The 27,090-nt window shown below is 31.4% G+C and overlaps 1 protein-coding gene across 1 annotated transcript in view; it reads right to left on the bottom strand.

Moving 5' to 3' along the window:
* Positions 1-9,970: 9,970 nt before the first annotated feature.
* alka (glycine receptor subunit alpha alkaliphile) overlaps positions 9,971-27,090 on the bottom strand; it is a 36,185-nt gene continuing 19,065 nt past the window's right edge. The window contains exons 3-11 of the mRNA XM_090110505.1: positions 20,554-20,630; positions 20,082-20,181; positions 18,926-19,080; positions 12,894-13,049; positions 12,435-12,575; positions 11,815-12,044; positions 11,322-11,462; positions 10,702-10,881; positions 9,971-10,300 (exon numbers count right to left, since the gene is read on the bottom strand). Coding sequence (XP_089966631.1) covers positions 10,148-10,300; positions 10,702-10,881; positions 11,322-11,462; positions 11,815-12,044; positions 12,435-12,575; positions 12,894-13,049; positions 18,926-19,080; positions 20,082-20,181; positions 20,554-20,630 — 1,333 coding nt within the window. The 3' untranslated portion in view covers positions 9,971-10,147. The remainder of the gene's footprint in view (positions 10,301-10,701; positions 10,882-11,321; positions 11,463-11,814; positions 12,045-12,434; positions 12,576-12,893; positions 13,050-18,925; positions 19,081-20,081; positions 20,182-20,553; positions 20,631-27,090) is intronic.

Raw genomic sequence — 27,090 nt, 5'->3', positions numbered from 1 at the left:
TTATTATGTAGTTAGATATAAGTTACATATTATGTAATATTGACATGATTTAAAAGAGCAACTATGGAGTTTCTTGCCGATTCTTCTCCATAGATACTGCTTTCCGAATCGGTGGTAAATGTTAAAAATACTTATGTAATGACGATTCGAAAGTGCTACTAAATAGTAGTCTAATTGAATAAATGAATGTTTGAGTTTGAGTTTGAGTTTGAATCCTCAAACCTCGTATTAGTAACCTCATATTTTTGCATTTAATTTAGCCGCAGATCACATTGTAAATATGCAATTTATAACTTTACCAATTTGGAAGGTCAGTATTGATTAGATGGTATTTTATCTTTGTTTACGTCAGCAGATGCAGTTTCCTTAAATGCAGGTTTTTCCATAAATTAAAAGCTTCCAAAATTTAAGATTGTAAAAATTAGTTAGTTCTTAGAATAATTATGACCGTACTAAATTATACTATAAAGTATAAACCAATAATTTTTTTTTGTTGATGATTTAATTAAAAAATATAAATTTAGCTAGTCACCTTGACTTTGTAATGACCTTTAATAGATAACAAATTGCATGTTTTCTGTTTATTTACAATCAATTACTTGATATTTATCATTAGTAACAATAGGTAGGAATTATATGAATAATATTATTCATTAATAACGGGAGCGCACTTCACATTTTCAAAGGAAGACGTCCTTTGAAAATTTGAAAAGTAACTTGCTTCACTTTTGTTTTATTTATAGGAAGATAAATAAATAGTTGTCATCTTTCATATCTATTAATTTTGGCAGACATATTCGTTTCTTCTTTCTTCAAATTATTTAGGAGACGAAAATCACTTCCTTAATATAATATTTTATTTTGCAATTACGCCTTAATTATTTCAATTACCATAATCCTATTACCTCCTATTACGAAATTTGATTAAATTAATGTGACGTTAGGGAATTGAAGACTAACGTATTAATAAAATTAATGTAATTATTATATAATTATTAATATTATATTGATTAATAAACGCTTTGTAATTAAGTAAGTATGTCAACGTGTTGAGTAATAATATAATATAATCTGATATCGATTAATTAACCCAATTAATTTGTTCTATATAAATAGACAGCAGAGTTGAGAAATAGTAGAGAGACAAAATCCGGAGTTAAGACTAAGGGTGATTTTCCACAAATAATGTGCGAGAATGTGTAGCGAGGAATGTGTTTTTAAATAACCAATAGTATCGCTTCAAACGCTAAACGCTTCAGACTTTACACTAAATGTAACACATTCCTCGCTACACATCCTCGCACATTATTGGTGGAAAACACCGTAATGCACCCAGTATTTTCCCTTATTCCTGTCATCAATCCTGTTTTATCCCTTACTTTCCTTAAAAGTCCGGGAACTGCTTCTGTTTATAGGTGGCGATGGTCGCTGATCATCAGATAAGAGACCATCGCCACGTGGTGACGTGATGGTGAATCGGCTTCTTTATCAATTCATAAATTTAAAAAAGCTCCATAATCTAGTTTCGGATACAGAGAAGCTAAAAGCTTCTTTCGATTAATAATGAAATGATCAAATGAACGATCGTTTGAATAAGTGGATAAATAAATTGATGTGTTATAAAAATACTAACTGTGCCCGCGGTTTTACTCCTGTTAGTTCTAGCGTGATGATGATATAATCTATATATATATATATATATATATATATATATATATATATATATATATATATATATATATATATATATATATATATATGTGGGAATAGGATAAAATATTGAGATGTATTTCATAATTAGCTTTATTTTTAGTCTGTGTTTTTCTATTGTTTACTCTGTGGATATGTTATCTGTAGATTGATGATTATCTATGACTTGACTTTGTGTCTCGGTACAAAAAGAAATGGAGGATTGTTAAAATGAAAATGTATTAACCGGTGTCTGGGAAAATAAACTGATTGGGCTAATTTGGCGTTTTTATTTACACCATCCCCACATATATATATATATATATATATATATATATATAGAAGGCCTATAGCCTTCCCCGTTAAATGGGCTATAATTTTAATTTTAATTACCTAAAGGACCCTCTACACAATACGAGTAGAGGCAATCACGATAGTGTAGAGGGCCTAAATTGTGCCCAAATGGCAATTATCGGTCGTCATTGTAGATGTATTTTCATAATCGCCGTAATTTGGAGGGCCCATGATGTTATGAAGAACAATGATGTTAGTTTGCTTATTAATAAAACTGCCGAACAGATTTTTTGGATGAATGAAATGTAGGAAAGACACACGACCTTTGTAAGTTTAAATTTAAGGTAATTGCATGACTCACACCTATTACATTCACTACATGAATCATAACATAATAATAAATCACGTAATATATGAAACAATCAAAGAGTAACCAAAATGGGCGTGTTATTTCTGTATTTGCTGTACCAATATTTGCTAATACTCAGGTAGATATAAACATTTTAAGCAATTGCTAATTCATTCTGATAAACATAACACGCCCAAATGTATTCTAAGGTATTTTTAATGAATGGAATTAAAACTAATGTAATGATAAATTCATAAATACAGAATATATAATAAAACATAATATGCAATTCACAAATGTTTTTAAATCATTGTTTTATTTATTGTTGACTATTCAACTATTCTTACGCCAAATGCCTTTAAAAACATGACCCTCCCCAAAATTAAAGTCATAACTTAAACTTTAAATTTCAATACAAGGTACACCGTAAACGAAAATAGCAATATAAAGAAGAAGTCTAGAATAAATATTTTACAAGCACACAGAACAATGTTGTTAAATTGTCTCTCAACAGTAGATTCGCTTTCAACAATCACAAATAGACAACAACGTAAATAAAGCAGTAAAATTGTGGTTTACCTTCAGTGCATACAGACCGTTTACATCACGATATTACGACATTTGCATTTCGTGCAGTCGTGTCGTAAGGCGATCCTCACACTGCCCCGCATCACGCTGCATGTTGCATGTCGAAGCACCTACGCGCGTTCCTGCGGGAGTGCAGATCTGCATCATCGTGCGGGTTTTTAGCGCACTCACGCGCTTAGGTGCATTTGTAGATTCACGCACGGCTCGGCGGCTCTCATTAATCATTTATTCGCCGTTCTCTGTGGTGTGAGCATCACGATAGTTTTGATAAAAATTGTTAATAGTGTGGAACTCATTCAGGACGCTGCCATTATACTAACTGTTTGGTTTTTGTACGGTCAAATTAAAAGAAATCGTGCCTTTAGAAGATACTGGGTACATCCTTATTTACAAACAAGATCTTTAAATGGGTCATTTGTTAATAAATCGATCGATATCGAGATCCATTTTTTAACACATACGTGACGCCCATTCAAAATCACGCGCGGCACTGCGGGATTCGGTGTGCCATACCTTGCGTCTCGCCCCGCATCTACGCGCGGGGATGCATGTTTCTCCGCGTGTATGCGCGTGATCCGCATGTACGCGCGTGGTTGCATTTTCAGTGTGTTGGACTGTGCGTGTTTTCTATACAAACGGAGATACTTACAAGTAACGTTAAACACGCAGTCACGCAACATGCAGCATGATGCGGGGCAGTGTGAGGATCGCCTTACGGTCTTTGTGAGATCAATGTGAACAGTAATTAGATAATGTATCATAAAATCCTTTATGTACAAATTGTGCTTTTAGAGCTAGATTAATTCGAACGAAGTAATCTCTGAGTCAAATGAAATCCTACTAATATTATAAATGTGAAAGTTTGTGAGGATGTGTATGTGTGTGTTTGTTACTCTTTCACGCAAATACTACTGAACCGATTACAATGAAATTTAGCACACATATAGAGGGTAACTTGGGTTAACACATAGGGTAGGTTTTATCTCGGAAATCCCACGAAAACGGGAGATATGCGGGTTTGTCTTTGAAAACGCGGGCGAAGTCGCGGGCGGAAAGCTAGTCTAATATAATGTATTTGATTTTTGATTTTTTTAATATACCACTGTGAATGTTTTCCAAATAGTAATTTTTTTATAATATTATGCCCTTTGGTTGTCGCGGACAAAATAGTTCATGTCAATTATGATCACTTTACTGAGAAGCTTTTCATTCATTAATATCCCAATATTATTTTAATATCGTATCAATATCGTTTAAAATGGATACGATGAAAATGTCAATACAGCTACAACAAATAAAAGTGAAAACTATTCGTATAGAAGTGCGACATGGACTTTCTTTTCACATTGCGAACTAATAAATATGTAATATTGTGTATAAACTTCAATACTTATTACATAAGAATTTTAATAACATTACGAAACTAAATTTTCTATATCCCAAGGTTGCCTGGAAAAAATCGCTTTTAAGCGATAAGGCCGCCAAATTGTACCTACATTTATTTTAAGTTACATATCGTTTCAATAAATTTTGTTTTTGTGTGTAGAATATAATAGAAAACACTTTATTGTACATAAAGTGTTTTCTATTATATTCTATTCTATTCTAAATTTTGTTTTGACGTGCTAACTCTAAATACAATACTGGAAACTAAAAGACTGCTGTTAAATCATACGTATTATTTAGCGTTTAACACAATTTATATCACTACATCCATGTCCATGTATGCTTAAATCTTTAAAACTACGCAACGGATTTTGATGAGGTTTTTTAATTTTTATAAATTTAATTTCAAGAGGAGGATTTTAAAATATTATTTATTAGGTTTTAGACAAAGCTGGTTAAGTCGCGGGCGGAAAGCTAGTTAATAAAAAATGTTGTGTGGTTTTATGAAACCACGGTAAAAGTGAAACTGTTCGAACGGTTCTGAACACTGCTTTGTGTAGCGCATGTCGCGTGACGGTCGGTATACCTACTCGGCAGCCGCGATACACGCGACATGCGCTACACAGACCAAAAAGTTTGAGACGATGTAATAAAAGTTTCACTTTAATAAATAAAAATCATTTTGTAGACATTGCCTTGAACTCTTAAACTTAACGTATAGTGGGAGTATTTAACCATCGAGCATACTCATCAAAAAAGCTAAAACCTGATTTTGGTAACAAAGACAATCACACATTTACATGCTTGATGTTGCATATATTCGAAGGCTACACCTTGACATACATATTACTAATACTCATTTTGCGTTAAAAACGGATCAACCCACACGCCTTAATTTGTACTACGATACTATAGTAGATAATTAATAATAGTCTTAAACTATGGTTATGTAAATTAACTCCATCCTATCCTATCCTATCCTACTAATAATATAAATGCGAAAGTTTGTGAGGATGTGTGTGTGTGTGTGTGTGTGTTTGTTACTCTTTCACGCAAATACTACTGAACCGATTACTATGAAATTTAGCACACATATAGAGGGTAACTTAGATTAGCACATAGGATAGGTTTTATCCCGGAAATCTCACGGGAACGGGGAGTAGTTTCACCAAATAATTTACTTTTCTGACTGACTATTAATACTAGGATATACCTAATTTACGACCTAATATTTTAACCTATATCTAGTTTCTATAAAATATATTGTCTGTAGTCTGTACTATAATATGTACTACACTAGGACCTGACTATTTCCTGCATAGTATGGGTTCTTCCCGTACGGAATTTCTCAGAAGAAGCGCGATGTTTCATATTATACTGAACTTGTGACAGCTAGTCTAGTAAATTAAAAAAAAATAAAGTAAAAATAAATATTTTGAATCAAGACACATTTCAACAATAACAGTGTGTAGTGTCACAAAACTTTGTTATAAAAAAATCTCCTAGACAATTTAATGATTTTATTTATCACTAGATTTTCGCCCGCGGCTTCGCCCGCGTTTTCAAAGGAAAACCCGCATAGTTCCCGTTCCCGTGGGATTTCCGGGATAAAACCTTTCTTATGTGTTAATCCAAGTTACCCTCTACATGTGTGCTATTTCATTGTAATCGGTGCAGTAGTATTTGCGTGAAAGAGTAACAAACACACACACACATCCTCGCAAACTTTCGCATTTATAATATTAGTAGGATAAACTGAAATAAATTTTGAAGTGCTTATTGATTTTTATATTTAGTATTTCGGCGATATTCTCAGATAATATAAAACAACGACGGCTGGTACCAAATATAGAAATGTATAAAAAGCTGGTTCATCAAATAAGGCTCGAAATCGGCTTATGAGGACTTATTGCGAAATTGGAAGGTTAAAATTGTATTTACAGATGTTCAAGGTAGATTTTGACCTAAATATTTTTAGAGACAATCATCTTACAATAAGATACCTAGTGAATTTTAAAATAAAATGCTTATAAATAGGTATGCTTCTTAGATATGCTTATAAAAAAAAATAGTTTTGTAAAACAATTTAATAACACGTATTGTCAAAAGCATTGCAGTCTATAGAACTACTACTTATCACATTTTTTTCAGGTGAAGATACAAGGGATAAAGCCCTAATCTACATTTTGTAAGCATAACCTAAAAGAAGATACACTTAATAATAGTCTCTCAATATAGAACCATATACCTACAATAAATAGTCGATACATAAAACAGAAACTCAAACTCAAACATTTATTTATTCAATAAGACATCTTATAGAAGCACTTTCGGATCGTCATTACATATTTTTAACATTTACCACCGATTCGGAAAGCAGTATCTACGGAGAAGAAACGGCAAGAAACTCCATAGTGGCTCTTTTTAATCATGTCAGTTTTACAATTTAATTTTACAAAATACATATGTAACATCATATTATACATATTATAGTAATATTATGCCAAAGAACTGTCCTGTGGTTTTTACGCGACAACCCTCCATGGTAAAGAAAGTTATACGTAGTTTAAGATTTGGATCACCTTATGATACTCGTGCCGAGGATTTGAGAATTAATTGTTTAAAATGGTATGGCACGAGTACAGAACGGGATCATCGGAAATATATTGGATGGATTTTGTTATACGAATAATTGGAACAGGATTGGATTTTATCATGTTTGACTAATAATTTATTGATAGGATCAAATATCGAAGAAACATTGAATATGTTTCACATAACGACGCTATAACTATACTATAATATTAGTTAAATGAATTATGAATTATTGTGGATTATGTTGATGATGAATTATTACAGTAGTCCAAAGCTAGTAAATGATAAGTCAGAAAAAATTACATTATTTGCATTTTATTATTACTTTTAAACTATAAATAATAATCAATTATTTATACTTCCTTCTGAATAATAGTAAAAAAATATTTATACTAATAATCAGAAAGTCATTTTCTTGTTAATACAATAATTAGTCTAGTTCTATTCTTGTGAATACAAACTCTACTTACTCTCGTTTAATATTATATTAAGTCTGAATTTACAATATTTGTGTGTAAGCTCCATCTTCTGATTGCTAATAAAAACGCACAGGCGTAATAAAATAACACATTTATATAGTACCCACTACCCACCTATAATAAAAAGATATTTGTTTGGTTGGTTGGTTGACGCGCTAATCTAAAGGTCTTTCATTGTTAGATAGCCCATTTAAGGCGCCCGCTAAAACCAATAGTAGCGGAGCAATGCGATGAAAACCGTGGGACACAGCTAGTTCAAAATAAAACAAAGAAATAACAACATTTTGTATAACTTTATTTAACTTCAGGACCTTATCTAATAAAATTAAAATGTACTTACTGCATATTATGATTGATTTAAAAAACTAGAGGACTTGCACTATGCATAATAAATGTAAAAATTATTTAAGTTTTTTAGTTATTGTAATTAGTTTATAGAATCATTATAACACAGAAAAAGTTTACAAACATGAATTAACATTTTTTTAATCTCTTTGGCTTTCAATTTAATTTTCTATGCACAGTGCAAGTCCTTAATTTCAACCCCCATCATACAAATTATTTCTGTAATAACAATTATAATTTCTTTACAACTTTACCTATCTACTTGTGCATCAAAAAACTAATATTATAATTAAAATGGACATTTTCGAAAAACAGTGATAAGCATAATATATTAATTTATATTATAATAATAAATATATAAATTTTATAAATAACACAGCACCAGTTACGCATTCACTATTACTCCTTCATTAACCCGCCAATTTTAATCAAATTATACTTTTTACAAATTTATCTTTTATTTTCATTAAAAAATCCTATGTAAATTAAAAAAAGAGCGTATGTGCCGAGCACACGTGTCCGAAGTGAATCAGAAGCAACATTCAAAGACATCAACATCGTCGCCTTACTCCATGACGTGACGGTATTGCAACCTTGAAATTTTACTATCAACGCGCCTAAAGAAGTTTCACTTCAAAAAGGTGCCATCTTTTTGGTCATTTTACTTTTGAGTAGTTCATAGAAATACAAAAAGCGATCATATTTAAATGATATTTTTATTAGCTTTATCTTCACAATTTCACCAACTCACATCTTTCTATTTTCGTTATCTCTCCCTTCTTTTATAAATGGTACCACATTTTCAATTATTTAATTTTCCTCTAGAAAAAGCTAACGCAAAAGACATTATAATCCGACTGCTAAAAACGGCACTTAATTCTATAGCTTATTTCCAATTGTATAACTTCTGCAATTGGCGGGTTAATTTTATAAATACACTAATCACGATATAAATTAAATTATCACAATGATTTAAAGCTGAGTGATACGTTGTTCTATTTAGGGCCGATTTTACAATCCCTGGTTAAAACTTGCCCGTTCATTAAAATATTACATGATAATGTTAAAATGACACCTGTAAACTGTCAATTGCATGCAATAAGAATACATTTTGAAATGGTAGTTTAATACGTTATTCGACGAATAATTTTTAACCGAGGATTGAAAAATCAGCCCTTAAATTTATAAGCACTTAACTTTATCTTTAATTATACTCAAATGTTTGAAAGGAATAACTTTGAATTTCAAGCGGTTGGTAATTCGTGAACATTATTTTCTGACAGTTTCAAATGTAGGATTAAATTTAATACGTGTTTGTAGAGATTTATTACTGGCACTCCGGTGATTTTTCGTTATCATAATATTATGAAACATTTTATGTTGGATTTCCTGTACAAAGCTTTTGTATTGCAAATACAAAAGCAATATTACAGTTAACAAAATTTTTGTTTTTGAAATCTTTCGTTAAAATAAGCAGGATTTTTAATAGTTCCATTATTTTCATATAATAACGTATATTCTTAAGCTATTAATGTTACTTAATAAATATAATTTTAATAAATATAATATTTCTTGACTATGTAATGCGTAATTATTTTATTTACTTTCATAAGTGCATTATTAATTGTGAAAATTTATCACAGATTTTTTTGGAAAATGTGCGTGTGTAAAACTAATACTATTGAATTAATAATAATATAAACAACAAATATTAATTAAAGTTGCGTCAGAATGTCCATTATCTTGCATTGACTATCTGTATTTTGTAGGTACCTATAATTATGAGAAAACAACAAGGGTGTAACACTGTAACATGACTCTTTCACGAATCTAAATTCAATTGTTTAAAGTATACCTAATTGTGTAATATTTTGATAACAAATGTTTTTATTTTTATATCAAATTATTCAATTAATGGTCACTATGTCGTCCTCATAATATGAGTGAAACTCATAATAAATATTAAAAAAAACAAAATAATGTAAATTAAAACAGAGATCACATTAAATAATCTCTCTTAAAATTAATCTACTTTTTTGTTTTCTTGCGCTCACGTCAAGCAAAGTAAATAATTTTTTTTTGTAAGAATTTCTTTGTAAGAAATAAATATTCTAAATGATTCAATTCTAAAATCTATTTTATCCATTTAGTTTGGACGAAACAATTTTGATTTTAATATTTTTTTTATTAATATAGTTAAGTTAAAATTAAAGTCGTCTATTCGTTTTCTTAAATCTGTAATAAAACATTCGAGAAGGAAATTATCATCAAATTCATATTATATATGTACTATCTTTCATTTTGAATGTCCACATTATTAATTAATTTGTTTGTGAAATACGCCTTAGTCTACCATTGTATAAAAATGTTGACAAAGGGCAATAGAAATTCAAACAAAGCACAGATTTGACCTCTTATAAATTCAGTATGAGGAGCTTTTAGTTTTCAGAAGAAGGACGGGCCAGTACATGGTGACGAACAGAAGAAATAAGGCGGGAAACACCACTCGTGACAGCTTGTCTATTTCGCGCCATAGCACCCTTTCTTGACCAGTGTCTGCATCTAACCAAGCGACCTGAGAACAAATATATCAAATTAGATCAAGATAAAACTCGTACCTTGGCTTATTTTCGAACGCAAAAAAATGCACGCATTATTTTTCATCTTACCTAATTGATAAGCTAAACTAGAATACATAAGTATAAACTTAAAATTTGTTTGTTAAACCAGCGATGAGACTGCACATTTCATGAATATGAACAACGTATCTGTTATGGGCCGCCTTTTTTTATAATTATTGTCTACACCTACAGTGCCCACTGCCCACATTTCGCTAAGATACGTCGCGTCGTTTATGTAACATTTGTATTTTTCAATGACCGTTTAGTATTGTTATCAATCTATTTCTTTGTTGTATTCTACATATAACCAATACGCAATCAATGTAAATTATAATAATATTTTCTCTTCACATACTTGTAATATACTCTGCCGTCGTTCCACTCCAACTAGATGCGTAGGCGCAGCGGGCGAGTGGACGGTGGGGGTTGCGCCTTGCGGGGAGGCGGGGGACGTCAAGTCAACCTTCCGACACCTAACGCCTGAACCCTCCCATGCTGCTACGGTTCCACATGAACCTTTCTCACCGTTGATGCGCTGAAAACAAGTGATACCTATTATTTATGCAGTATGGGGAATATCAGTGCATCCCAATTATATTATGTTTGTTGACAGAGTTTTTATATGTGTAGCTAAATTATTTCGTTATTAACCTAATTATTCTGAAACTACCGGCTTTTTAGCTAACTCCTATTAATATTATCCCATGATGTTTCATTTATATTTTATTACCTTCTAATACTACGTTAAAACATTTTTATTCCGTCTATATCATAGACAAACTAATAAATTTAATAAAACAACTTTTATTTGATTGGCAAGAGACCGCTCAGGACCGGGGAAGATGGAGAGTTCTCGTCTCAGAGGCCAAGACCCACTTTGGGGTTTCAGCGCCAGAGGAGTAAGTAAGGAATGTGAGTAACTTTTATTTGAAATTTGCATGCATTTGAAATGGTCTAAAAATTAAATGGTCTTACCACAGGTATGATCCTGGGCATATTTTCTTGTGCTTTTGATTTATTCATCTGATACTGCTTATCCAGAACTTTGACAACCACGAATTCTCCGAGTGCGGCGAATACAAACATCATACATCCAGCCATCCAGAGGTCAAGTGCCTGTAAAATGTTGCAATTAAAAACTCTTTGGTCTTGTATTCAAGTCGTAATTTCCTGTAAATTTGTAATATTAGAAAAAAAATGCTTTTTGGAAAATTGAATCTGGAATTATTCTAATTCTTTATCTTTTTTTGTGTAACAGTGGGTAACGCAGGTAAGCGATCACCTCCGTTGACGCGGACATAAGCATAGGTGTTTCTGCAAAGTCGTTTAAAGCTTTTGAAGTAGAAACGGCTAAAAAAGTTTTATAACACGACAAAAGGTCTAGAATAGTGTGGAATAGGATATGGGCCTACTTTACATATCTTTACGAATCCAATTACAAACTAATGACACACGAAATAAAAAGTACCTTAACATACGCCACAGGTGGTATATCAGCTCGTAACCCCGTGAACATGGTAACCAGAGTCAACATACAAGTAACCAGCAAGGTCACTCGACCTGGCACAGCATCTAGATCCAGCCAGAAGCTAAACCAGGAAAGCATGACGACGAGAGAGGAAGGCGCGAAGGTCTGGATTAGATGGTGACCAATTTGCCGCTCGAACCTGAAGTACACTACTAGTCTTGAGAAATTTCCTGAAAATGTTACGTCGTTAATATAATAATATTATGATGCTTTCTTTCGGTTTTTATTTTCTTACACCTTTAACAGCTTTTAAGAAAGTTTTGAGAAATAGAGAGAAATATAAAGCTTAAGCATCTACAACAAAATAATCTCAAAACTCCTTCACATGTGTTCAACATCGACTTGTTTATAGAAGACAAAAGCGCTATAAAATAGACTTCTTCTAATGTTGTAAACATTAATTCATTCTCTTAAATAAGTTTTTTATAGAATCGTTATAACTATTTAGTAATTTGTGATAAAAAAGAAAGATAGCAGACCAATACGAAAAAGCCAATACGAAAACATTAAAATCCACTAAGACATTATTACTTTCTACGGAAGTTACTTCAAATTCCTACCCTCTTTATCAATCATCAATCCATTAGTCTCTTCAAGCCTCAGCGGTTCTCCGATGTGGTACTGCAGCAGTTTGAGTTCCGGGTTAATAGTGACCCCTGCTTCGCTCCATTTGAATCGCACCTTTTGGTTGCTATATGAAACTGTAAAAAAAGTAATATTGATAAAAATTACGTGTTCTGGAATTTACTTACAGAACCAACTTAATAATAATTAATACCATAAATTTTCTGATTAGAACAGAAAGAAAATGGGCAATGGTATAAAATATATTCTGGAAAAGATTTCCTTTGATCCAGATACCACTATACCAAGTAATTTACATAAAATAATTTGCATATCCCTTGTCAAGGAGGAAAGTTTATTTTAAAATGAAAATAAAGATGAAGATGAAGATGAAGATGAGGATGCGGATGAAGATGAGGATGAGGATGAGGTTGATGAAAAAAAGGTACACTCACAACTTTCTATATAAATAGGACACGACTGTATGTCCATGGGGTAGAGTTGAAATTCCATCTGGCAAGCGATGATAGCGTGCATTCGAGCTGCGTATCGCACCGTTTGGTTCCTGTAGAGAGTCACTGATGAAAACTTGTGGGTCAGCTCTGCTATCTCTGAAAGGATAAGATGGAAATTCAGAATATTATAGATTGTTTGATGTGTACGCTGGTAATTGGTATGTAAACATTGATATTGTTTAAACTAGCGGTCCGCCCCGGCTTCGCCCGTGGTACATATTTACGTTTTCTCTACATAAGAACCATCCTCGTACTTCAAGGAATATAATAAAAAAAGAATTATCTAAATCGGTTCAGCCGTCCTCGAGTTATGCGCTTACCAACACATTTTGCGATTCATTTTTTTATATAAGAAGAAGATTATTCTCTAATTTACCCACAAGAAGGAACAACTTCTTCTTATTATTTGAAGGTAATTCTTTAATGGAATTTTTCTCAGTTTTTAAAACAGCACTGTTCGTAAAAGTAATTGACATAGGGAATCAGTTAAAATATGAAAAAGAATGAAAATGTAACAATAAATTAGAAAAAACTTTCGATGAAAAAGTTTTGATGTTTCGATTTCTAGCTTGTGCACTTATTAATAGAACAACAATGATCATAATTATATTGTATTGTGTACATATTCGATTGTGATTAATATGTGTATGAGTATTACAAGCATTTCAGTTCTTTTAAAGAGAAAAATTGCGAAAAACTATAAGAAAATACTATAGCAATCCTACATAATAAATCAGTTTCCGCAAGATCTTTAAAACTTCGACGTAACTTCATCGGGGAAATCCGACTAAGCGAACGTAAAACGAATCGTATTATAAAATAGAAAAAGGAAATAAATAAACGAATCTGAATGTGAAAATAGCTTTTCTTTACAGTTTAAATTTTAAGTGAAATACATTAACAATTCCTGGATGCAGATTGAAAAAGTAATTGTTCTTTTTATAATAAAATCCATACTAATATTATAAATGCGAAAGTAACTCTGTCTGTCTGTCAGTTACTCAATCACGCCTTAACTACTGAACCAATTTGCATGAAATTTGGTATAGTGATATTTTGATACCCGAGAAAGGACATAGGCCACTTTTTATTGCGAAATATGTACAATAATTATTATGTAGTAGTTAATAATATCAAATCTTTTTTATTTCTTACTTTTCCGTTTTTGAAGTCGGTTGTTTTTAACGCAGTTATTTTTATTTAATACTTTTTAGTGTATTTTTCAACACGAATCAAACGAGCCCAAACTCGATAAAGTTGAGTCAATATATTACTGAGTTCCTATGGCCACCTTCCGATTCCATCATCAAATCAGCTTCATGTCGTGATAATGTTTCATCGCTATCAAATTTACATACGTATTCAAAATTTCAGCTCAATCGGTAACCGGGAAGTGAATCAAAGTTACTTGCTACATATCAACTTAGTCATCGAGTACAGACAAAAATGCTCGTAAAATAAAAACTACTGGGCCTATCCGAAAAAAAAAATTTATGGGACCAATTCGACACCATCCCGCATCGAACAAAAAAAGAATCACGTAAATCGGTTCAGAAACCTCGGAGCAATCGGTGTACATACATAAAAAAAAATATACCGGCCGAATTGATAACCGCATAAAATCGCATGGAGAGCTTAATTTTCATTAAAGGCATCACGCCTCAACAACTGGACAAATTTCGATAACGCTTTTTTTGTTGTGTCAGGAGAATCATATGACAGAAAATCTTCGATAATTGGCGCCAGACATAAAAAAATAAAATAAGAGCTATTATAAACTTCACGCGAAGGGCTAGTTGATAAATAAAAATTACATTTTTTATATATTATTGTCCTAAAAAGTGCATATTTTATGGAATGCGGAACTTCACGCGAAGACAGAACAGCGTCCGTCGGGTTAGCTAGTTGATAAAAAAAATTATATAATATGATTGTCCTAAAAAGTGCATATTGTATGGGTTTTTTCATACCTATAAGAAAAAAAATACCCCTTTTTGCAGTCAGATTATAATATTATATTATGCTCTATAATCTATTTTTTGTTTTATTTGCGTAATATCACGTAATATTATGAAGTATAATAATTTTCTTGTTGTTCTTCTTAGAACAAAATATAATCCAAATACCTGCTTGCTCAAAATTGAAAATATCTTACATGCCAATATTATGAAGAACATTTTCCCCGAAATCGGATACATTGAATAAAGGTGAGATGTTGTTAGCCTGTTAAAGGTTCTTGATTTTTCCTATTGAGAGTTATAAAAAACTAGCTTTCCACCCGCAGCATCGCCCGCGCAGTCGAAGAAAAACCCGCATAGTTCCCGTTTCCGTGGGATTTCCGGGATTGCGTCATTTTCCCGGGATAAAAAGTAGCCTATGTCCTTTCTCGGGTATCAAAATATCTCTATACCGAATTTCATGCAAATTGGTTCAGTAGTTAAGGCGTGATTGAGTAACAGACAGACAGACAGAGTTACTTTCGCATTTATAATATTAGTATGGATTAGCATCGTGAAAATCACTAAGTTTTCGAAACTTTAAATAGAACCTTATATTTGTATCTTTGATTCAAAAAGAACAAACATGATCTTTTTTGAGATGCCTGTCTGAAAATCTGCATTCAGAACTACTTCTTAAAAATTTATATTTTCTTTGTAACTATTGCAATGAAATAAAAATATGAATAAATATATAGAATACAGTACATAATCCACGAATTAAAGAAGCTTATTGAACTTGGAGCTTGAAGAAGAAATAAAACAAAACATTGAATGGAATATTCAGAATGTAAAAGAAAAATTTCGGGAACGAAAAACGAACAATCTACAGCATAGTTTTACAAGATCACCGTTGTTTCTTAGGCGACAAGGAATATTCGCAAAATATCTTATTCTAATATTATTTTGTTGTAGACAAATTTAATAATTCGTCATCTTACAAGCCTCACGGTCGGTGTCCAAAGCTTTAATTATAAATTATTAAATAGGTATAGAATAGATTGAGTTTTGAGAGCTTTGGTTTTCATGTTCTTACATAAACCCAATTTAATTAAATTGCTGATGTATCTCGGGTTTTCATTATAATTATTTTCTGAAGCTATTGAGTTGCGTAATAGTGAAATTACGTTAATAGCCTTTGCAGATCACTACATAGTATAAAACAAAGTCACTTTCTCTGTCCCTATGTCCCTTTGTATTCTTAAATCTTTCTTACTACACAACGTATTTTGATGCGGTTTTTTTTAATAGATAGAGTGATTCAAGAGGAAGGTTTTAGTATATAATTTATTAGGTTTAATCACTACATAGTATAAAACAAAGTCACTTTCTCTGTCCCTATGTCCCTTTGTATTCTTAAATCTTTCTTACTACGCAACGGATTTTGATGCGGTTTTTTTAATAGATAGAGTGATTCAAGAGGAAGGTTTTAGTATATAATTTATTATAGGTTTAAGTCAAAGCGGGCGAAGCCGCGGGCGGTAAGCTAGTAATATCTAAACTAATATTGAAGGAAAGATTGGATTTTTTGTTAACTGAGAAAATAGCGATTTTAATAATAATTCACTTACAATGAAATATTTTACTTTACTTACTATATTTAGCTTTTACTTTTTTATACCGACTCGTAAGGACTTAATTATTTAATATCAAGCCGGGTAAATTCAGGACAAGCGGCTTATAATATGAACCAAAATCTAAAAATATTCATTTCCACGTAATTGTGATACTACGAAATTATCGTCACATTATGTTTTAATACTCTGTGTCTTAACAGACTTTTATCCAGATTAGAAAAAGCAGAAAAAAACAATTCGCAGGCAGGAAATTCGCTAGTTTAATATATTTGTTATTTGTAGTCTTTCTGTATTAACAAAAGAAATCAGCAAAATTGTCTCATACATTTTGTATGTTATTATAAAGACCTGGTATCTTTCGCAAAATGACGGATTGTATGATATTCCTGCCACAAATTATCAATTATCTTTGAATCTATTCACGCGGAAGTGACTGTAAAAGACAGTAAATTTAAATTAATTGTTAGAATATATTATCATGTCACATCACATCTGGAAGTGATTTAGTATTTTGAAGCGTGAAAATTAATTATGTCAAGACACAACTGAATGAGACAAACGTCTCATGTACACTAGTTAGTTCATATGTACATATTATCATTTTATCTATGTTTCAATTAGCTGTATATAAAATTCGTGCGTAACAGCTGCTTGTAACCAAACTCCTCCGAAACGGCTTGACTGGTTTTTATCAAACTTTGGTGTCCTACTAATATTATAAATGCGAAAGTTTGTGAGGATGTGTGTGTGTGTTTGTTACCTACTCTTTCACGCAAATACTACTGAACCGATTACAGTTAAATAAAGCACACATGTAGAGGGTAACTTGGATTAACACATAGGATAGGTTTTATCCCGGAAATCCTACGGGAATGGGAACTATGCGGGTTTTCCTTTGATAACGCGGGCGAAGCCGCAGGCGGAAATCTAGTACTATATAATATAATAATATTATAAGGCTGAAGAGTTTGTTTGTTTGTTTGAAAGCGCTAATCTCAGCATCTACTGGTCCGATTTGAAAAATTATTTCGGTTTCAGATAGCCCATTTATCGACGAAGGCTATAATCGCTAAGACCAACAGAAGCAGAGTCACGCGGGTCAAACCGCAGGGCGCAGCAAGTATTGCATAAAATTTATAATAAATACGAAAGTGTGTAGCCATCTTTTAATCCGTGAAAACTTAATAGCAGTGAAATAACACACAACATAAAAATAGATACATAGTAGAGTTCATAGAAAAATAAATTAAAGAAAATTTTTAAAAACCAAAGCCCCCTAGTTAAGAAGCTGAAAGTGCTGGTGTTAGGTGCAAAGAAGGAAAGGCATACCAGCTGACTGATGACAAAAGTGACAGTCCCCTCCTAGAATTAAAACTTTAATTAGTTTTTTACTTATTACAACGTTGTACTGAGGAGCTGTTTCATTAAGAGCTCTATAGAGAATATTTGTCTCTTTGATTTTAATAAAAAATGGTATATTTATTTCATTAGCGAGTTATAGTCCGAGAGTAATTAATATTTGAGAACCATCAAATCAAAATATTTTATCCTTGTTTCCTCTGGTAGCTCCCACAATCGAGAGTTTCGTACATGAAATTATTGGGCATCTCATCAAAATAAAGCTTCTCACGAAAAATTTGTTTAGAAATTGCAGATTTAAAGCTTGATTGACATAGAATAAATCGCGCTTTACATAGTAGTATAATAATTTTTTAGGCCACTATTAGCACTTAAAATTATCATGCTCATGGTCACGTTAATATAAAATAGTGAATTTAACCCGTTTTAAATCCATTGCAAGTTCTTGGCTGTCGATGTAGTCACTAAATAATTAGTATATTATGAAGAAATAGTGAAGAGAAGAGCAAGAGAACACAATATTATTGTATAAAAGTGAGAGAAAAAAAAATAGAAAAAATTAATTGTTCAAACTAAATTATTAAAGAAACTCTTCGTGCTGTTATTTATCACATGATTCACCCACTTTCGTATTTATTCAGATTTTTGCAGATAAATTTTATAATCAATACCTATTGTTAAATAAAGGGCGTAGTATAAATTTATCCACTTGTTAAAGATATATAATATATTTATAAAACAATTTTGAATAGTTAACTAGTTACTCATTGTTAAAATTTCCTAGCATCATAGAAAATGGTAGATTTTGATCTTGATGAAATAATTGCGTTCCTTCTAACTAAAAGTATGACGTTACAATATAAATTACATTTTATGTGACTGAAATTAGTAGAATCTACTTCAAATTAGTTAATGTTTTCCCTGTTTATAAAACACATTAATTTTGGGAACGGACCTGCAAAAATCATGTCTATGATTAATGAAATTTCCATTTAAAAGGCTACATGCCCATTATGAAAAAAATGGAAATTTAAATTACCTGTCACTTTGGAGTTAAGGAAGTAAGGGTCTGGGTGCCACAGATTGTCGAAGAACTCGGGTGGTAACGTCACGTGGTCATCACCCTCCTCAAAAATGTCATCAGGGAGCTGCAGTCTACTCTCTAACCAAGTCTGCCTGATAAACATGTCTACTCTGAAATAAGTGAAGAAGAAAATTAACGATTAGTTTCAAATGGTTTATAAATAAGAGTTATACAGAGTTTTTAAAGAATTGAAATAATTCGATCACGAGGCTGGACTTGAATGCATGTCTTTCGCCTAGCCGACAATTTACGTTTTCGGGTAGGATTAAAGAAATTGATGTTAGAATGAGTTACGGACACATTTTGTAAAAAAGTGTTTATGAAAAATATAACCTGACCTTTACAAAAATCTGTAGTGTTAACTATGTTTCCGGCCAATAAATTCTGAAAGTTATTAAGCGAACCTAATTAAAATTTGTTTATTGTTTGTAATATGATCTGGGTTTCAATTTGTTCCAGTTTTAATTAATTGTGTCTAGATAAGTTTGAAAGGATATTAAAAAAAGAGCGTGTGTACCGAGCACACGTGTCAGAAATGAAACTGCTTTGGCAAGATTCAAAGATACCAAAATCGTCGCCTCATTCGATGACGTGGCGGTATTGCCATGGCGCGACCTTGAAATTTTACTCTCAACACGCCTAAAAAGGTTTCACTCCAAAAATTAATGGATGATTTACATCTCGCGAGGTCAGTTTAAAATATTTTTCTTTTTTTCCTATAGGTCTAGTATCTATTTATACTTATTATTTTGAGTGATATGACAATACAATAAAATACCCTATTTTATAGAAGAAACACTTTTTCCTGTAGTAAACTGTAGGTACTTGACTATTTCATCCACATCTCATTTATATGCTATATTTTGTTACTCTTGGTCAGTATCTGCAAGTAATCGTTATGAATCCTGATAGATTAGGTGAAACATGTATTTAATTAGAGTTTTTTTTTATCTTAAAACTGCTATTTTTTTACTTTCTTTATGTGTAGCTTTGAAATTAAATAAATCTGTCGTTATGTATATCAATAACATTTTACCTATATTTAACGAAACTTTAAATCGATCATGCGAGTAATTCTTCAACGATTTGATTTAAATAATGCTCCATTTACCTAAAATCCATATCTTCCACATTAATAGAATTAACATCAACCACGTATATACTGAACTCTACCGTCACTGGCGTACCCTTGCGAGATGGAGGCCTCATTTCTGTAAAAAAACATTATAATAATTACCTATCTAAAATATTTCAACAATAGTATCATTTTAATTATTTATACTACATACATATATTTTAAAATAAGTTTTTTGTTATGAAATTAAATATATTGAGCATTGAAATGTTTGTACCTATATGGGAACGTAAATTATATTTTGGTTAGGTAAGCGATAGCTCCGTCGTAGGGAGAGTGAGACTGAAAAACGAAAGAGTTAACTGTTTATACCAAAGATAAACAGTTAACTCTTTCGTTTTTCAGTTTTTGTGGCTTTTTAATTTAAATAAAAAAAAAATAATTTAAATTTGGGTTAATAATAAATAAATAAAATACTATTGGGTAAATGAATTAATCAAAAAATTACCTTTAACATAAGTCTCTGGTAACACCACTCGTGGTTTCAGTGTATGGTTCCTTTTTGATGCCACGTCATTGCACAGCCTGAAAATAATTATTTACAAACAAATAAGGGTATGAAATAAATAAATAAAATATTTATCACGTAAGTCGTTTAAAGTCTAGTCTATGTCAAGAATAAAAACTATTTGTTTTTCAAGAAGTATTTTCAAAAGATTGCAATCCTTTGAAAAAAATATTTTAGCAATGTCTTAAAATAAGGAGTTTGAAATTAAATTGTTTTAATTTGAATTTGATATTGCCCAATGCCCATAGATTATGAGGAAAATACAACTGTTTTGTACTTCTACAGTTAAATGGATGAATCCAACCTTTTGTTATAATAATAGGATTAAGAATAACCAACTCTGAATGAGAATGAATTTTTGTTGAATGAATTCCTTAAATTTGACCTATAATTAGATTTAGTACCGAAATTTCGCCAAATTACATTTCTGGCGTCAAATAAAAGCTTCCGAGAATTTTATGGTAAACGTTAATAGTCTCCAAGATACATGAATTGAATATTTATCAAAATATACTTTCAGTTTAGATCTTATATTTTAAATGTGTTAATTAAATAAGTAAATATATTGAACACAAAATATTGCTTTTATTTCAGTTCGTTTTTTTCCTAAATAACAGTTCCGAAAGAAGGAATATATAGTAGGTATGTCGCGATCCATATACAAAATATTATACTCCAATGTTGTCCCTAAAGAATCGCATAATATTGTGTTTCTGGAATTTGTATGTGGGTTACGATTTTCGTTATTTTTGTGTCTTCAACATTTCAAGTAAATTTTGAAGCTGTGTAAAAATTGCTCAGATATTTATATTAGATTTTAGTTAGCTTGCTATAAAGTGTTCAAAACGTCGGGTTAAATAATGTAAAGATAAATCGCGTTTCAAACCCGTTAAAAAGTATTAAAGTTGATAGGTAATCGCCTAAAATCGTACACAGGAAAATATTATCCTTATTGTCCATCGTTTCGGATTTCAAAACAAATGACTCAGTTCCGCAATTTTGCCAAAAAACTTGATTCCAAAGGGGTAAAACAAAGGGAAATACTTCCATGCTAATAAAATTATAGCCCATAAATAGAAACAATGTATGTGAATAGTCGCGAATAGGTAGTTAAAGTATTCTATGACGTCAATTAAAATGGTATTTTTGCGTGCGCTTATTTGTGGCGACCATAATATTCTTAATGTGGGATTCTACTTGATTGAGCTATTTAAATATTATTATTTTTCCTTTGACAATAAAACAATACTTCAGATTCACCATGTAAACATATAAGAGGCATGTATGATAGGTTTCTACCTATATTAGGATTATTAGGTGTACGTTTAATATTATTTAGACACATGTTTTATCACGCGACGTCCAGACTGGTTGATAAAGGCCTTGCTCAAGGTATGAGGGAAGCCCTCCCTCCAGACGTATAGAAATCTATAAGTAATTATAGAATGTGTAAATAATTGCAAATCTCGTAATTATCTCGTCTCGTAATGTACAAAAACACAATTAAATAGTTATTTCAGTGCAGTTGTGTAAGCATGATTTGAAATATAAGTAAGTAATATAGAGTTCATTCTATGATCCTTAAATCTCAAATGGATTGGGATAGGTCACTAACGAATCACAACCACAGAATATGACTTAGTTATTCACTAACGAGTAACTTTGGTAACTGCTAACAATCGTTGATTTTGAGTTTCCATAGTAACCCTAAGTTCAACTGATTACTTCATCCACCTACGCAGATTGTGAGGGTAGATAGATAATATCCAAAATATGAATTGATATTATATAAAACTAACCGTTCGTACCGGTCGGTCCAGGTTAAGAATAAAATAAAATATACATATGAAACTCACAGATCACGTGGCATCTATTGGTTGAATTATTTTTTAAATATTTTCAGTAGGTCCAGATATTTCCCCCTACAACGTCATATACTCAAAAAATTCACTAACTTCACAACTTTATAATTTATGAAGAGAAGCATAGAACATAGACATATAATTTTAATGTTCGTATCCAAAACGCATGCTTTGAAATCATTAAATAAAAATTTATTATCTAATTCCAACGCAAGGAGCGAGCTTCACAAACATTCTGATTGTGAGCCTGATAGCTTATCTGACGATTTTGACATAATATAAATTTCATGCATTTTCTTTAAAATTAACTGACAGATAAGCTTACAGAACTTATTCAGAGTCTTTTAAATCACTATCACCTACAAAAATGTAATATTTTATTAGGAAAAATGGTATGGCCATACCATTTTTCCTAATAAAATATTATACTTAAGTTAATTAATATTTTTTATTACATTAACAAAATATGGTCGCAGTACCAATGTACTACCACTACCACAATGTACAACCACGATAGCGTGTAGACAATTTACTAGATCAGACTGTCTATTTGTCATTGTATACTTTAAAATGTTCTTTGAATTAATGTGCTGATGAACTTTGTCACGGAATATTGTTTTAATTAACTCTATGTGTTATTCTATTTTTAATGTACCTACATAGATTACATTTATTTGCGGCCAACACGATTGAGATTAGTCAACTTCGTTTGTTTCACTGGTCTATTAATAATTGATAAAGCTTTTGAGGCATCTCACATCACCCCTTTTATGAATTTTAAACGGGGATCGAATGCAATTACTTATTATTAGGTATATGGTAAAATTCTGGACAAGCGTGAACAAAAAAATTTCACATAGGTTTCCAAATAGGTTTGTAGGTATACATTTAAAATTTAAATTATTTTTTTTGGCCAAACCATTGTATCGTACTAATTACTTTACTTGAATATGAATACATTAAGCCCTTAGGCCCTATATCTACTTTTAATTATCAATGGTTTTTAAATTTCGCGTAAAAGACGACCTACAAAAAATAAAATTTCTTTATTTGTATTTTAGTCCAGTCTGTGGGGAAATGTAAAAGCCTCTGCTCTACAAAAGGTGGCGTAGAAAATGTTTTGAAACAATATTGTTTAGGTATGAAAGGTTAATAAAAATCCAAGTTTTCGACCTTGACGGACCCAGGCGCTAGCCGCCATCTTGAATTAAAGGTGCTAAAATTAGGTATTTTTTAAATAACTTCTCAATTGTTTACTAAATCACAAAAGTGTCTATGAGGGGTTCAAAGAAGACAAAATTACCTACATTTTTTTCATACATGATTATTCTGTAAGTCTTAAAGGTAAAAAGTTACAAGCGACGGAAATAATAATATTTACAGAAATCATATACCTAATTTTAATTTTGTTTAAAAATTGTGCAGCAATCTTTTTTTATTCTTTTTGATGGCCCGGGCTGGTTAATGGTGGCTTCTTCATTGTCGTCGCTGAAATTTTCTGTTTCATTGTCTGTATTTTTAGTTTCCAACCATGAAATTTCGTCGATTAAATTTACTTTTTATTGATAACTTTATGAATCGTTCATATCGGATATCTTCTAAGGATTCCTTATCCATGTCCCCTCCGTAAAAAGTTACTAGAAAGCGTGCTCCAGCGTCTTCGATTTCTTCTGGTCATGATGACGAAATTTCATGGTTGGAAACTAAAAATACAGACAATGAAACAGAAAATTTCAGTGACGATAATGAAGAAGCCACCATTAACCAGCCCGGGCCATCAAAGAGAATTAAAAAAATGATAGCTGTACAATTTTTAAACAAAATTAAAATTATATGATTTCTGTAAATATTATTATTTCCGTCGCTTGTAACTTTTTACCTTTAAGACTTACAGAATAATCATGTATGAAAAAAATGTAGGTAATTTTGTCTTCTTTGAACCCCTCATAGACACTTTTGTGATTTAGTAAACAATTTAGAAGTTATTTAAAATATACCTAATTTTAGCACCTTTAATTCAAGATGGCGGCTAGCGCCTGGGTCCGTCAAGGTCGAAAACTTGGATTTTGATTAACCTTTCATACCTAAACAATATCGTTTCAAAACATTTTCTACGCCACCTTTTGTAGAGCATAAATACCTACAGACTGGATTATTTCGGCGGAATACCATTGCATATAAACCAATAACCAGGCCAAGGCTCTATCGATTGTATTGTACACGCCACGTCTATTTTTAGATTAGGATAAATTATTTATTATCCTTCCATACATTTTTCTATGAAATTAAGCAAAACTAATAATTCGTTGTATGGTATATAATTATAGATATACTGAGCCGATAAAAGCCGCTCTGTCTAGACACCCTTAACACTTGGAAATATTAAAAAAATTCTTACGACAAAGTATTTAAAAATTAAAAACTTATTTGAAAAATTTCGGAGGAGTTTTGTTACATACACTGTGATACGGGATTTTTATTTTAAGACAAAAAATTTACTTATCAGCTTTGAATATTAGCATTAACAACGAGAGAAACATAATATTATGATTTATTTCAGAAACTTGAATAACAAAAACACGTAACGACGAGGAAAAGCGACGGAAATATATTTTCTTAGTTTTGTTTAACTCTGAATATACGAAAAATATTATGTCAAATAAAATTACTGAAACAAATGTTTTGTTGGATTTGGATTATAGAGAAGATATTAACAAAATATTATATGCTTAAGTTAGATAATTATTTGAGCATATTTTATTAACACAATAATCTGACACAATATATTATGCTGCTTTTAATTACCAAGAAATTCTTATAAGTTTATCCACCTCACAACTTACTATGTGTAAGAAGAAAGTTAATGAAAATCTTTGTTTGCTCTACAATCGAAATAATAGAGTAATAATACAATTTCATAGAAGTTATAACTAAATATTATTTACTGAAAACAATAGAGCCCAAATATCACACTTGCATCGTGCATTGCACCAATAAATGCCTGTGGAGTGGACTACTGTTCGAGATGTTATCAATGCTATCGCGGTGATTCATTACATTGCTGCTGTAGTGTGTGACCTTAACCTTAGGCTTCATACTGGTGATGTAATAGAACTTCGAAGTGTAAATTTGTTACATGTCTCGCTGTTTGTTTTAGTGCTTTTTGCTAATAGATGTTAAGATGGATTGATGATTTCTACATAAGGTAACCTTGGTGCTTTATTGTGATTGTTTTATTCATTTAAAGAAATTATTTGAAAATCAAATCACAGCAAATCAGCGTTAAATCCCTACTAATATTAAAATGTGAAAGTAACTCTAAACCGATTTAGATTTAATTTGGTAGAAAGATAGTTAAAGACTCGCGGGAGAACCTATATCTTTAATCCCAAAATGAATTCCCTACGAAAAAGATACAGGTAAAACCACGGGACTTTCTTTATTTTCAACGCAGGAAAAGATGCGGTCGGAAACCTAGTAAAGCACGTTAAATCGACTGTGTTTCGGTGATTGATGCAGAGGCCTCCTTTTCATCACCCTTCCTCCTTCTTTAGTCCTTTTTATGTATACCTCTCATCAATCCTTTGCTTATATTTTTAATCTAGCAATCTATTTGCCCGCTCTAACGTAAAACAGGCTTGTAAACGGATATTACAAGCTTGGTGATGTCGGCTCTTGCCGTAGTGTTAGAACCGCCTGGATAATAATTAACACAATCAATATGATATCTTATATTATGATATATAAATCGCGTAATAGCATTTTTCATAATGATGAACATATAGCATTTTTCATAATAGCATTTTACATAATTATGTATCACCCCAATGAAACCGTTTTTAGGCTGCAGAACATTCTTTCAAATAAGCAATTTCAGAAGGATGCATTTTCAGTCGTTTCTCATATATTCTTCGAACTAACCAAAGCTAAATAAATCCCTATTAAAATATTATAATTTTAGATGTTGTTAATCGTTATTCTAGTATATTCGATCTCATCAAAGTGAAGCGTTTAAGGTAATACGTCGTTAATAACATGCCGAAAGCTATTTCTCTTCAAGGACCGTCATTAAGATCGCGGTGAGATACCACTGTCCACTTATTTACCTTACACTTGATAGAAGATATTACGGGGCGAAATGTGTTTATCGTATAATTCAAGGTTGTGGTGAAGTTTAGTGTAATTTAGTATTAAAATATGACACAGGAGAAAAACTAAGGAATTTTTAGAGAAAGACTTTTACGTATTAATTGATCGGAATTTGATGAAATTCGGCACCGATTAATTGTTTTGGTCTCTACCAGTCCTTAGGTTACTTCAATGTTTATACCATGTACCATATTCCTGAAAACGATGTTTGTACAAAGTTTATGTATGCAATATTTATTACGCCAGGAAAAAAATATTAAACCGTGAGTATTTTGAAAATATTGGCTTTACGAAATTCATATTTAAAAAAAAACCACAAGAAAGTACAGTAACTGCCCGAAAATTAATCGATATGTGATGAAGGTAGATGAAATTATTTGAAACATTTTGCAATATTTAAATCTTGGTAAATAAAATAATAAAAGTTTATATTTTCATGTATATATTTCATTTATAAAATGTCACG

This window comes from Colias eurytheme, chromosome 15 (assembly GCF_061535395.1).
Source record: "Colias eurytheme isolate Ceu_HAF_F1 chromosome 15, ilColEury1 Martin Lab GWU primary, whole genome shotgun sequence".
Taxonomy (NCBI): Eukaryota; Metazoa; Arthropoda; class Insecta; order Lepidoptera; family Pieridae; genus Colias; species Colias eurytheme.
Note: the sequence above shows the minus strand (reverse complement) of the source record. Positions and strands in the feature narration are given on the sequence as shown.